The 12,820-nt window shown below is 38.6% G+C and overlaps 2 protein-coding genes across 4 annotated transcripts in view; both read left to right on the forward strand.

Moving 5' to 3' along the window:
- Positions 1-5,121, forward strand: part of LOC140949989 (AMP deaminase 2-like) — a 20,808-nt gene extending 15,687 nt beyond the window's left edge. For both annotated transcript variants that reach the window (XM_073399143.1, XM_073399144.1), the window contains exons 12-15: positions 1-64; positions 523-696; positions 1,555-1,665; positions 2,961-5,121. The exon at positions 1-64 is cut by the window's left edge and continues 57 nt beyond it. In XM_073399143.1, coding sequence (XP_073255244.1) covers positions 1-64; positions 523-696; positions 1,555-1,665; positions 2,961-3,113 — 502 coding nt within the window. In that variant the 3' untranslated portion in view covers positions 3,114-5,121. The remainder of the gene's footprint in view (positions 65-522; positions 697-1,554; positions 1,666-2,960) is intronic.
- Positions 5,122-6,223: 1,102 nt separating this feature from the next.
- The window catches only part of LOC140951027 (uncharacterized), a 35,872-nt gene continuing 29,275 nt past the window's right edge, over positions 6,224-12,820 (forward strand). For both annotated transcript variants that reach the window (XM_073400250.1, XM_073400249.1), the window contains exons 1-6: positions 6,224-6,469; positions 8,531-8,794; positions 9,599-9,850; positions 10,071-10,146; positions 11,397-11,537; positions 12,420-12,538. In XM_073400250.1, coding sequence (XP_073256351.1) covers positions 6,432-6,469; positions 8,531-8,794; positions 9,599-9,850; positions 10,071-10,146; positions 11,397-11,537; positions 12,420-12,538 — 890 coding nt within the window. In that variant the 5' untranslated portion in view covers positions 6,224-6,431. The remainder of the gene's footprint in view (positions 6,470-8,530; positions 8,795-9,598; positions 9,851-10,070; positions 10,147-11,396; positions 11,538-12,419; positions 12,539-12,820) is intronic.

Below are 12,820 nucleotides of genomic sequence, written 5' to 3' on the forward strand. Positions count from 1 at the left end.
TCATCATTTAGTTTCTGCCTTTATCTTAGCTGAAAATATCTCTCATGGACTTCTACTCAGAAAGGTCAGTACAAACGTGGACTGCAATATAACCATATTTTAGGGGAATTATTTGGAGGGGAAAATCTTGCCAGTCCCAGGGCCTCGTTATGTTATTCCAAGCGGTTCATACTTTTCGAGTCACTTGTTCTGACCGGGTTTTTGCCTCCTCACCGTTTGGGCTCCTGACGTCACCAAACTTCATCGACCGAGAAGGCCTGGGAAGACGCTGTACACTGACTTGATAAGGAAAAATCCACTATGGCGAATTGGATTATTCATTTTTACGGGAAGGCTAAGGAAATACTGAAGTTCTGATTTGATGTCGGTTTCCAAAAATAAAAGTTTCCCTGGAATTTGCGCCATATGTAAGCTGAGTGTTTCATTGTCCAAATCTGATTGGTGTATTTATACCATGTGACATCTATCCTGTCCGCTGATCGAGTTTCCCATAACAGTACATGTATTTTGTATTTTCCACAGGTTCCTGCACTTCAGTATTTGTACTACTTGGCTCAAATTGGTATCGCGATGTCGCCACTCAGTAACAACTCGTTGTTCCTTAATTACCAAAGAAACCCTCTTCCAGATTTCTTAGCGCGCGGTCTGATGGTGTCTTTATCCACTGACGATCCACTTATGTTTCATTTTACAAAGGTAAAAGTACCATATAGTAACTCTCTCTACAAGACCGGTACCTTTGGTACAACACTTATCACAGCCTCTGTCGCGGTATCTTTACGAGCGTAAATGAAATAGAGGCAATGCATGATGTTGAGCGAGTTTTTACTTTAACGTTAACGCGTAACTTTTGATACATTACATTTATTTATGCACGTAATTTCTACGCTCGTATGCGTGGAAATCTACCTTTAGTTTCCGTCTATTATTGATCTCTGTCTTATAATAAAGAGTAAAAAGAGGCAGGGACCAACTCTAGGTGTGCGTCTTGTAGAGTTGACTGTACTCAGATTGTAGAAAAAGGAACAGTAACAGAAATGCTCGCGATGCCTTGTCAGACTGTTTGGATTACACTAGCCCGCGAGAATGCTCACTTGTGCGATTTCGGGAAAAGTTTGGCGGTGGTTTCCTTGTGTGTTGGTGGCTTCGTACAAATGAGCCTGCTCGCAGGCTAGCGTAATCTTGGTCTGTCTGTCTCTTTCTTTTTTTTAATGATTCATTTTGCTTTTTTGTCAAGTTCATTTTCTCGTCTGTTTTCCTAACTCCCTCTCATTCATTTTGTCATTTCGTATTTCACTTTCGTCATGTTCATAGTCTTATTCAGTTATAGTCCCAAAAGAACGCGACTAAGGCCACAACTCAAACGGTACCAGACGAAATTTCGGCCGGTTGAAAATTCTTGCGTTTAGGCTTTCCCCTCAAATGTTTATGATGTTTTTTAAATGGTACGGTGACTCACGTCTCGCAAAGGCGGGACAACATTTCTAAAATACGTTCAAGAAACTTTATCTTGTGCAACAGCGCTTTAAGAGGTTATTTACTTCTGGTTTTCAGGAACCACTCATGGAAGAGTACAGCATTGCCGCTCAGGTCTGGAAGCTTAGTCCATGTGATATGTCAGAACTGGCCAGGAACAGTGTTATAATGAGCGGTTTTGAGGATAAGGTAAAAGACTGGTTTTCAATTCAGTGCCCTTAAACCAAAGCAAGAACCGTTAACATTCACAACGTAAAATTAGCCACTCAGAACTCGGTTTACGCTTATGTATGTAGCCGTTTCCAAGCGCGGGAAACGCTTGCTGGCAAGTCATGATTGGTTTTGGTTTCTCTATCGCTCATTGGTTAAGAAAGTGGCACGTGCTTGTTTTAGCCAATCACAAAGCCTAGCTACGCAAATCTCCGTAATTACTTTTGACACCCGGTTTTAGGACAGCAATGCTTGCCGAAATACTAAAGTCGAAAGGTTGTTTTGTTGCCATTTGCATAAACTGTCTACAAAGTTTCGTTGGATAGTGCTCATGGAATTCTCCTGCCTTTGACAATTAAGCCATGTAAATTACTGCTATGACGTCTGAATGAACGCAAATTAAATTACTTTATAAGTGACTTTTTCAATTACTGCCGACGTCTTCTTAGCGGTATACTGGTATACAGAGAGCTTAACCAACGGCGACGGCAACGAGAACGCCGCAAAGAAGCTGTAGGTTTAGATTAGCAAAACAACAACTTTACACGTGCATCACGCTTTTTTGTACATTTCTTGCTGTCGTTGCACAACTACGACATAAAACTGCCAAAATTTCACGTTTTTTGGAGGGGGTGAACACAAGACAACGACCCTCTTTCTTTTTTGCTGAACTTTAAAATTTAACTCCCGGAAAATTCGCCAGCATTTGACGAAATGAACGAGATAAAATAAGCACGATAAAGTTTGAAGCAGAACGAACACACTTTTTAAGTGACGTTTTTTGTAACCGTCGCCCTCGTTACTGCTTAAGCTCCCTACAAGTTCTTTTATAACCTTTCTTTAATCTCTGTAAGCACAGAACTAAACCAGTTACAGAGAGCGGTTTTCAGCTCAATATCGTTGACTGTCGCAATCGAAATGAAAAGAAAACAAAAAAAAATTTGTCCACGAAATCTAGTGTAGACCCATTTTCAGCACTCAACTTTGGACTCTTTTAGAGCGGTTTTCAGTGCCGGAGTGACGTTAAACAAAAACCGGTTGAAGTAACTTTTCTGGCCTATCACAGCTCCCCATATTTTCAAATAAACCAATCAACTTTCTGAGAAAATGCTGGCGGCCGCTGCCAAACGCGGGATGTTAACGATTGGCTTAAGAAGTGGCGCGGGATTTTCATCCAATCACAAGACAGTAGCTATTTCAAGTCTCGCTTGTCCTTGCTATCTTGGATGAATAACCCCAAGAAACCTCTAAGTTGCTGTTTTGTGTTTTCTTAGGTGAAACGCCATTGGATTGGAGACAATTATAAGAAAGAAGGAGCTGCTGGAAATGACGTTCACAGGACTAATGTCCCGGATATCAGAGTAGCGTTCCGTCACGAAACGTTGGTGGATGAATTGAGTACTCTGTGTACTGCAGCACGTGTTTAAGACTCACGTTACATGTGCACGGGTTCACGCCTCACCTTAAGAGAACACGTTCTGAGTCACACCTTCAGGAAAAACACGACCGTTTCTCTAGAGCACGTGTTTTAATCACGCACTAAAAGCACGAGATGAGATTGCGCCTATGAAAACTGACTGATTATTTTCTGCACTTTTTCAAGTGCATTCTTCATCCCTCATTCTACAAAATTACTTATAATTAAAGGAAATCCGATCAGGCGTTTGTGCATAGAATTCAAATTAGCGATATATTGGGGACTTTTGTATTTCAAAGTGGTGTAAATGAGACCAATATTTAATTATTTTCGTTAGAGTTGCACTCAGCGCCTATTATCTTATTTAATTATAAATACATAGAAATGCAAAATATTGAATTGTTAAGATTATTTTTATTCCAGAAGTCGTTTATAACTACATTTACTCAACATAACTATATTTCTTCTTTATATCATGTTATTTATTAGTACAAACCAACTAGGATACTATCGCGAATTCTGCAATCTGATTGGTTAACGTACTCACGCATCTGTTGCGTGATGGCGACTGAGTAGTAGGCGGGCGTTTTAAACTAAAACAAAACGTCTTCAGCAAATCATTTTGCGATGTTTCCGAGGAAGAAGGGGAAAAACTTAATAATGATACTTTCCTAGAACAAAATTAAGCAACCGCAAAATTCGGTACATTTTTATCCGGGTAATAAGTGCAAATTTTTTTTTAACATCTTAGTGTTTTCGACAGTTATCGTAAATACAAGGCTTTTTTTGATGTTTTCATCAAAACTTGGCATAGAATCGAAGGTAGTATGCTTGTTGGTTTCTACTGAAACAGATAAATGGCTCGTTTTCGTTTTCTAAGAACAAGGGTATATTATTTGCACCACCACAAAATGTGTTGGTCAATTAAGGGAACATCTACGGCGCTGTCGGAGCGGTTTTTCTCCCGTGGGGGAAGGGTAATGGTAAGGACTGTAAACAACATCTGAAGATCCATCTCATCTTAGCCTCTTGAATGAAAACTCCTTTATAACGAGGTCTGGTTCTCGATGCCTTTACGCGAGGTTAAAGAAGGACTTTAAGTCACCAGTGTGTGGTACATTTTTCTATTCCAAGTTGGGATGTTTTGCTATCTAAAACTTGCTTGAAGTAATAACGACGACCTAATACCGTAAAATTCCGAAAATAAGCCTCTCCATGTATAAGCCCCTCCAAATATAAGCCCCCCGGGGGCTTGTGCTTGGAAAATTGCCCTCAAGTACAAAGTAAAACAAAGCAAAATCGGTAAATTTACTTCCAACTATAAGGCTAGCCCAATCGATTTTAGAAACGCAAATTTCCCTCTGTAGATAAGCCCCTCCAAAACTAAGCCCCTCAAAAATGGTCTTTGAAAAATATAAGCCCCGGGGCTTATTTTCGGAATTTTACGGTTGGTCATTTGCACGATGGCGTCATTTTTACTACTACTACCAGAATCCTTTTCGCTTTCCTTTCATATTTAAATTTTGTAATCCCAGTGAGGTTTGAAATAACAAAAGCCCTAATTAGCACAAGAAAGCAAAACCCTAACCCTAAAGGATTCTGGTCGTAGTAAAATGATGTCATCGTGAAAATAGCCTATTTGGTTTGATTTAGCGGCAGCAGTCGCAGTACCAGAAATTACCATCGGCAATTTATTGAAAGTAGAATTATCGTCGTGTCATTTATCTCGACTAGGGTAAATGAGCTGAGGCTCTTTTAGGAAATTAGAAACTATCGAAGGTGTCGGTTTCCTAGGCAATTTTTTTTTTCCCTCTATCTGTTTCCAGGCGGCGAAGCGAGGAGCGCGGTGTTTTATGGTTCCGGTGGTGTATCCAATGTGATTCTGAGTCTAATGCAGACCTTGATTCAGTTGTACTGATTGTATAAATATGCAAAGAGATTATTATTCAATTTATATCTTTAAACAGGGTTATAACTAAGGTTCACTATCAATAAAATACATTATTTGAAATTTTAAATATTCTGTGTCTGCAATAATTGCGATTTTTAAAAGCGCATGGCCTGCTATCAACTAGGCCTGTCCCGATTGTGCATTTTTGCTTGAAAATGCCGGAAACTTGCTCACTGGAATGCCAATAACCCGGGGCGGGGGGGGGGACTCCGCATTTGAAAGGGGTAGGGATGCTCGTCGTCTCGTTTAGGGGTGTAAATTTCGGATTTTGGTCTCACTTAGGGTGTTCTGGGCAAAACGCCATCATATTTAGCCGTGAAGGTCTCGTTTAGGGTTGCACGAGAAAAATATGAAAATATATATTTGATATGTATATTTTTAATATTTTTTTGTTTACCCCATTCATGTAATCCAAGTTCTCTCATATGTCTGTGTTTTAATATGGTCTCTTTTAGGGGCCAAAAAAAGCTTGGGCCACGCCCAGATCGGTCTGCTTTAGGGCTTTAATTCAAAATTTCCGACGAGCATCCCACCCCCTTTATATGCGGATTTTCTCCCCCCCCCCCCCCGCCCGGGGCCAATAAGTTGCCAAAAATATGCAAAACAAGCTACCTAAATTTCAAAAGTTGCTTCGTAAATTTCTTCATATTTTAAATTGAGACGTTAAGTTAAAGCTTTTATTCTCCATTCTACTCAATGTTGGTTTACATCGGTCTAGAAAAATAAATAAAGATAAATATGGGCGAAACGACAAGTAGCCCAAGTTCACCATGTATAATATCCATGAGCTCACTATGAGAGCCCTGGGGTCAATTTCATAAAACTTTAACAAGTGTAAAACAATAAAACAATAGTTACACTTGTAAATTACACTTGTGAAAGATTTATGAAACAGACCCTTGAACAACATTACACTTCTTAGCTAAGTAATTATAAACGAAAACATTTATAAATTCTAGGACGTTGTACAAGAATTATTCTTTTTTTTTTGGTATAATTTATCAACATGTGCATTAAATTTCTTTTCGGTTGATAAACGCTTGAGACATTCGCATAACTTGAAATTTTACAGCCCCCTCCCCTCCCCCCTTCTTCGATTTTTCTGTTGGGAGGGGGCTGTACACAGCAATTGGCAAGTTCGAGGCGGACTGGGGTAAAGTGCTCTTTTCAAATGGCGGACAACTGAGCTTTAACAAACAAGCGAAAAAATGCCATGATTTTTACTGTTCATATTCCGTTTCTTAAAATGTTTTCTTGACAAAAAGTTGGATTATTCTACAAGGTTCTCTTTTTGGGCGAGAAATTTGGACGGTACCGGAGAAGAAATGGATTACAACTCTCTGACAACGTGGAAAATGTTTCCAAGGCAACTCTACCATGTCAGCTTATGATCCCAGAAAGTCTGTCCTAGAGAGGTAAGTTTGGCATCGTGTGTTTCTGGAAAGGGATAATGTTGACTACTGAATGTCTGAATATAGAATCGATTGGAAGGCTTAAAGGGTTTTGCAGTTTAATTTTAAGTGAAAAAAATGTTTCTTTAAATTCCTCAGTGATCAAATGAGCGTTTTGAACATTTGAACTAAGTTTTAAACTAACTGGAACTTGTATCTAATTTTTGAGTATTTGAAAAAAATGTCTCTAGTTTATAATGACGCCCCTTCAAAAGTGCTGTTTAAGCTTATGTTTAATTGTGGGCGACAAGAGAAGCCCACAATCCTAACCTCCAGGACATTACTATGCATGCGTGGCATCTGTGTTGCCAGCATTCATTTGGACTTCCAATAAGAAGGAAGGAAAAAAATGTGTCAAATTTCCTTTCCATATTTCTTTGCGAGAATAACTATGCGGTGACTTGGTACGAGTCTGGGATTTTTCTAGTTGAAGTATATGAAAGGGGTGGGGAAATCTCATTTTGGTCTAAAAATGGCTTGCAGATGCATTTTGTGACTGTCAAAAAGTCAAGAAAACTTCCTTATCTTTAGTTATTTATTCATATTCACAGGATAATGCATTAACAGCAGTTAAATGGAATGCAGCGTTCTAAACTACAATCCTGGAGAAAAGTCCTTATGACAGTACTGCAATATTCAGATTTTTCTGTCATTTTTCGGTTCCCTCTTAAAACAGTGCATCCTTTTCGAAATTTTCTTGCAGTTCTCCCTTCCCCCCACCCTATACAAAGTTGAAACTCAGGAAAAATTCTGGATACATGCATTCAACATTTGTGGGGTTAGGGGAGGGGTTGGACCTGTGTGAATTGGAAAACACCCCAGAAATGCAAAAACTGCCCAAGTCTTTAGTCCATGATTGTACGTACCATATGTTAACCCATTCGCTCCTAGAGATTTTGCCGAAAAACGCGTTTTGAAGCTAGTCGAGTGGTTTTCTGGTCACTGTCGTGCTATAAAGAGCTAAAACTTACCACAAACCGGTTTACAGGTCGTACACTTCGCGGCCTTCTGATCCAGATGCAAAATATCAGCTTGCGAAGTTCGGGCATGCACAGAAAGCAAAATTTCGAGATAGTTTTTGGGTTTAAAAGTGACACAGCAGTCTTGACTTTTTCTTTTCGCTTTCTCTCCTCCCTTCTTTTTTCGCTTTTCTTGTCTCATTTTTTTTTCTCTTGCTGGGCATTTAGTAGGCTTCATTTTGGTGGGAAGAGTTTTTAGGAAAGCTTTTAGGATCTTAGGATTAGGTGAATGGAAAGGTAGGTGAGCAATGGAACAAGATTTTCATGGAGATTTTCAGGTCAATGTCACGTGGTTTTTTGCTTCTTTCTCCGGTGTCCTTGACTGAATTGTGCTCATTCTGGTATGGTTTGAAAGATCTCTTCACTCTGCACAAGTTGGCGAAAAAAGTTGTCCTTGACCGTTAAAACTGATGACGTCACAAAGGGTAGAAAGGACCTGGATTCGCACGGGCGGTTACGGGCGGTTCAGGGGCGAATGGGTTAAAGGAGTACTATCTGTCAGTAGACATGGTATACAAATGTTTCTATCAACAATGGTAAATAAAAAGGGTAAGGGGCTGGACATCATCATCTCCCTGTATAATATTTGGAGGACCCTTCACCACCCCACAGAGTTGGATGATGGATAAGGTTTTTAACCTTAAGTCTCAATGGCGACCAACATCAATTTTCTCCCAACAATATCCATAGATTGTCAAGAGCAAAGTCTAGGAGAATTAATAAATTGATTACAAAGAGATCAATCTTTGATATTTTATCAAATTCTCTGAACTAATTTTTTTAAGGAAATGTGTGTAGATCAGTATGGAGAATTTATATGCAGATATTGGGGCTTAAAGGGTTAAGGAAACCAAACTTGACCACCAAAAATGTGAGGAGGTGTTGAGTACTTTTGATGTGTTGTACATAACCGTAATGGATGAAGTGATATGGGCATGTTGGATCTGTTTGAGAAGGGGTTCAATTTCAAATAAAAATGTAAATAAATTGATTAATTCTTCTGTAGGCTTAAAGAAAGAGAAAAGAATAGGGATTGGTCTACAGTAAACAAGTCCTTCCCAGCCTCCACTTATCGTCGCTGGTCAGCTGAATCTTACAGGGAGAAGGGGGAAAAGTTTGTTCCATCACAAAAACCAAGCCCACAACATCTGCCCAAGCTTGAAAATCGTCCATCTTCAGCAAATTCTCATTATGATCAAGATTTAAAACGGGGAAATTTAACTGTCATTCCTCCTGTACCTTATGCACATCAGCATGGTGAATTTTCAAGGTATAATAAATCCTAGCAATAAGAGCAGTCTTATTTCCATCTCTTAAAAAACCTAAAGCTGTGGTGCTAGTCATGATGTTTCCAAGTATTATTATTTTGCTTTTCTCGAAAATTGTCTAGAAACTGAAGAAAATCTCAAAATAGTGGTAAGATGTAAATGAATTAAGGATGGCTAAGGATGAAGAAGGTTCAATCTTCTTCATAAATGTATATCATAAACTAACTTTTGACATACTGGTAGGAGTCAGCATGGCTGAACGGTTAGAGCACTGAAATTGTGACCCACAGACCATGAGTTTAATCCCCACCGTAACTGCTGACTGGATTTGTTCTTGGTAGTCCTGAGTTCAATTTCTCAGTCATGCTTGTATATAGCAAACTGGTTTGCTTCTGGCCAGTTGAAATTCTACGTCTTTTGGGTCACAATACTACTGGTTTACCATTAATTGTGTTACCCCTATATAGTTTGTTGTTTTGGTAGCTCTGATGTTTGGCATCGATTAGTGAACAACAGACCAAGGGCCTGTTTCTGAAAAGTCCTGATAACTTTTCGGCCCCAAAAAGCTGTTTTGTATTTGCATTCAAGATCAAGGTTCCAATAATTTTGAAAATGACATAATAAAACTATCAGTTAATGAAGCAAAATTGACTGGTTTGTGAGCCAGGAACTGTGCTACTATTCAACAGATTCTGATTTTAAAATTTGCCTTCAGGCCCAAAAAGTTTCTGGTCCTTTTGAGAAACAGGCTCCTGTTCATTTTGGTTTAAGACTGAAATTGGCTCACTTGGCTTTTAATCTTTTAGGGGATGGCTCACCAAAGCAAAGGATACAAGAAAAGAGCAAGCTACTCATCCAACTCACCATGGAAGCAATTTCTACCCAGCCATGTCATCTAACTATCCCTACCCACCCATGGCACCTCCACACCACCCCTCTGTGATGTACCCAGTCCCTATGATCCCAATGCATGCTGGATATGCTCCTTGGTTTATTCCTCCACTGGGCTACAGTGCCATCAATAATGGATTGGTCAATGGTGCACTTTATAGTCAGAGGTAAATTTAATTAAAGAGAAAGGTTTTTCAACTGGATTCAAGGGAAATTTTCCTCTGTTATGTGGTTTAAGAGCTGACATTTCAAGGTCTAATCATTAATTCAATATGATTCAATATAATTCTTTAAACAGTCAAATCACTGCAAGTAGTTATTAATAACCGTTGTTTTCTGGGCTGTGGCTTTGAGAACTTAGACATTAAATTTTGTTTTTGTTGCTAGACCTCCCAATCAGCTTTCAATGTCCCAGGCAGCTCTGATTCTGCAAAAATATACCAGAGGCTGGCAAGTAAGAAAGGTAATAATATTTGGAATATTTATAATATTTAGTATTTTTCTCAATGATTAAAATATTATTATTATTAACAAAATTACCTTATTAAGGGAAATTAACGCTCCATGAAATTAGGATATTAGAAATTAATGCGACTTAAATTAACGCGAATTTAATGGGAAACGACTTTCGAATAAAGAAAATTAACGCCAAAGAAGAGGTAGAATTTCATAATAAAGGAAATTAACACGAACAGAGGAAGACTCATATTCTGTCGAGAAAGACTATGCTGATGATTCATAATCTATCTTGGCCGAAATCAAAGGAGAAGATATTGACATCACTTCTGACAGTGACAACGATGAAGATGAACTCGAAATATTGTAAACCTTCGCCTTGAAAGATGAAAAATAGAGGGTAAATGGAAAGAAAGAAAGCTTGTAGTTAATGTTTTTTAGGTGTCAAGAATGTCTGGACAGGTTCCAAAACTGGGGTTAAAATACTGGAAATTAAGAGCGCGGAAATTAACGTTCAACAAAATTAACGCGACTTAAATTAATGTGAATTGTAACGATTCGCGTTAATTTCATGGAGCGTTAATTTCCTATAATAAGGTATTTTAATTTATTAATAGATACAATTAGATTTTATCTGGTTTTGTATTCTTTTATTAATTGTTTTTTCTGTAATATTTTTTCTCTTCTCTTACGCCAATCTCAACTGGCTCAGAAGCTGATTACGGGCATACATGTAAAGGATTGTCTTTTTTTGTTGTCTCCAATACAGGTGTTCTTTGTGTTGTCATGCATAAATGCTCCTCCCCACTGAAACTGTGAGGAGGAGTATGGTACAACAACACAAACAACAGGCCCCAGGTGGATAGTGCTATCCACTGGTTAAATGACTATCCAGCAGATAAGTCTTAGGAAAAACCAATTGCGCTATCCACCGGTTAGAGATTTATCCAGTGGATAGCACTATCCACCTCTTGAACAACTGGGGCCAGATGCATAAATGACTTAAGGTCAAATTCTGTCATCATGAGAAAAGTCAACTTCCACGTGAAATGATCCACTTGAAACAACCAATTATCCAAATTTTAAATTTGTTTTATACAGTCAAAGTACTCTAGTTGTAATCAGAGTCTCATATGCAAGCACCTTTGTAAGTCAGCATCAATTCTAGCTGGTTTACAAGATTTTTAACCATGCAAGTTAAGCAGAAATGAATTACAGTTTTCAATACTCTGGTTTCTTTGCATGATGGCTTAACAGGGACCAAAGTTTGCATTTTGGCGGTACATGTGTGACAAAAAGCGTTCTAGAAGATTTGTAGATGACTTGATTGAAAGCTTCTTGGCAGATGAAATCATTCCTGATGTCTTGATTGATGTTCTATCTGGTAAAAAATTCCTGGTAAATACAACCACAAATTTATTGCCGTGTTAACACTCTACTTAATTATATGATTTGTTATATAGCAGGAGATTTCTTCCCAGCAGTGTGTGCTCTCATAGGTTACTTTGAGATCACATGACATCTAACAATGAAACTGTTTCCTGCCAAAATCTATTAGCAGGCATTATTGCAAAATCTATGACATTGGAGGGTAACATTGAGCTGTTACCCGTGAATGTTGACCAACAACCACTGTTACAGTGATGTTTAATGAATTTCCAGCCATGTAACGAATCACTTTAAAACTGGTCCCTTGGAAAACAGTTAATTTTGTTTTCTCTGACCTCAATGTTTCCCTCTTCTTCACTTTGGAAAACTCCGAGATTTCCAGAAATCAAAATTAACTGTGTACCTCGGGACCAGTTATTAAGTGTTTAATGTCATATTTGTCCACTGGAACTGTGGTAATTAGCCAATAGAGCACTCTCTCTCAGTTTTCATGGATCTATCACCTTTTTTAGTTCCATTTTCCTGTTGTTCCTTATCAGGAAGTAGCCAGATCTCATGCTTATAGTTACTGGGGAAATTCCCCCCCCCCCCCGCCCACTGTCCCCCCGGCCTTAATGATAGCCCTGCCACTAAAAAGAGGGCGGCTGCTCAGTATGAGACTCTTGGATAGAGGTTTGACTTTGATTATAAACTTAAGCACCAGATCACACCCAGCAATGTCATAACCATTCCCTATTCTGAAATTTATAGCCTGTATACAGTTGCCCCCTCTCCTAAAAAGGGGATTGGGCAACTGTCCTCAGGCTCAAAATTCAGCTTGAAACCATGAAATATTTTGCTATTAGAAGTCAAAGTTGGAACTGAGTTATTAAAAGGTCACTTATTTTTCAGTCAGTTCAAGATCCCAGATACAAAGCCAGTGAGAGAGTTGTCAATGACATTATCTATCAGGATGTCACTGCTTTCATTCATGAGATTGCTCTAGCGGTGTTTTATTCTCAAGGTTCAAGGTGAGATATTTTTCATCAAATATATGTAATATTTTTCATTCGTTTGCTTGTACATTTACCGTCGAGAGAGACTTACATGTAAAGATTGCTTCCAACTGCTCCATTGTTACCATCACCTTTTCAATGCAAAAAAAAGTACCACAAAAAAGTACTACTCAGTAGCTTTCATTTGAATGGTCACACGTCAGGATTTCAACCTCAGAATCAAAAGTTAGAACCACCTTGTACAGCGTAATACACAGTACCAGGGGAGAGACATAGACTACGAACAGTCTCTATTTT

The sequence above is a fragment of the Porites lutea genome, chromosome 10, assembly GCF_958299795.1.
Source record: "Porites lutea chromosome 10, jaPorLute2.1, whole genome shotgun sequence".
NCBI classification, from domain to species: domain Eukaryota; kingdom Metazoa; phylum Cnidaria; class Anthozoa; order Scleractinia; family Poritidae; genus Porites; species Porites lutea.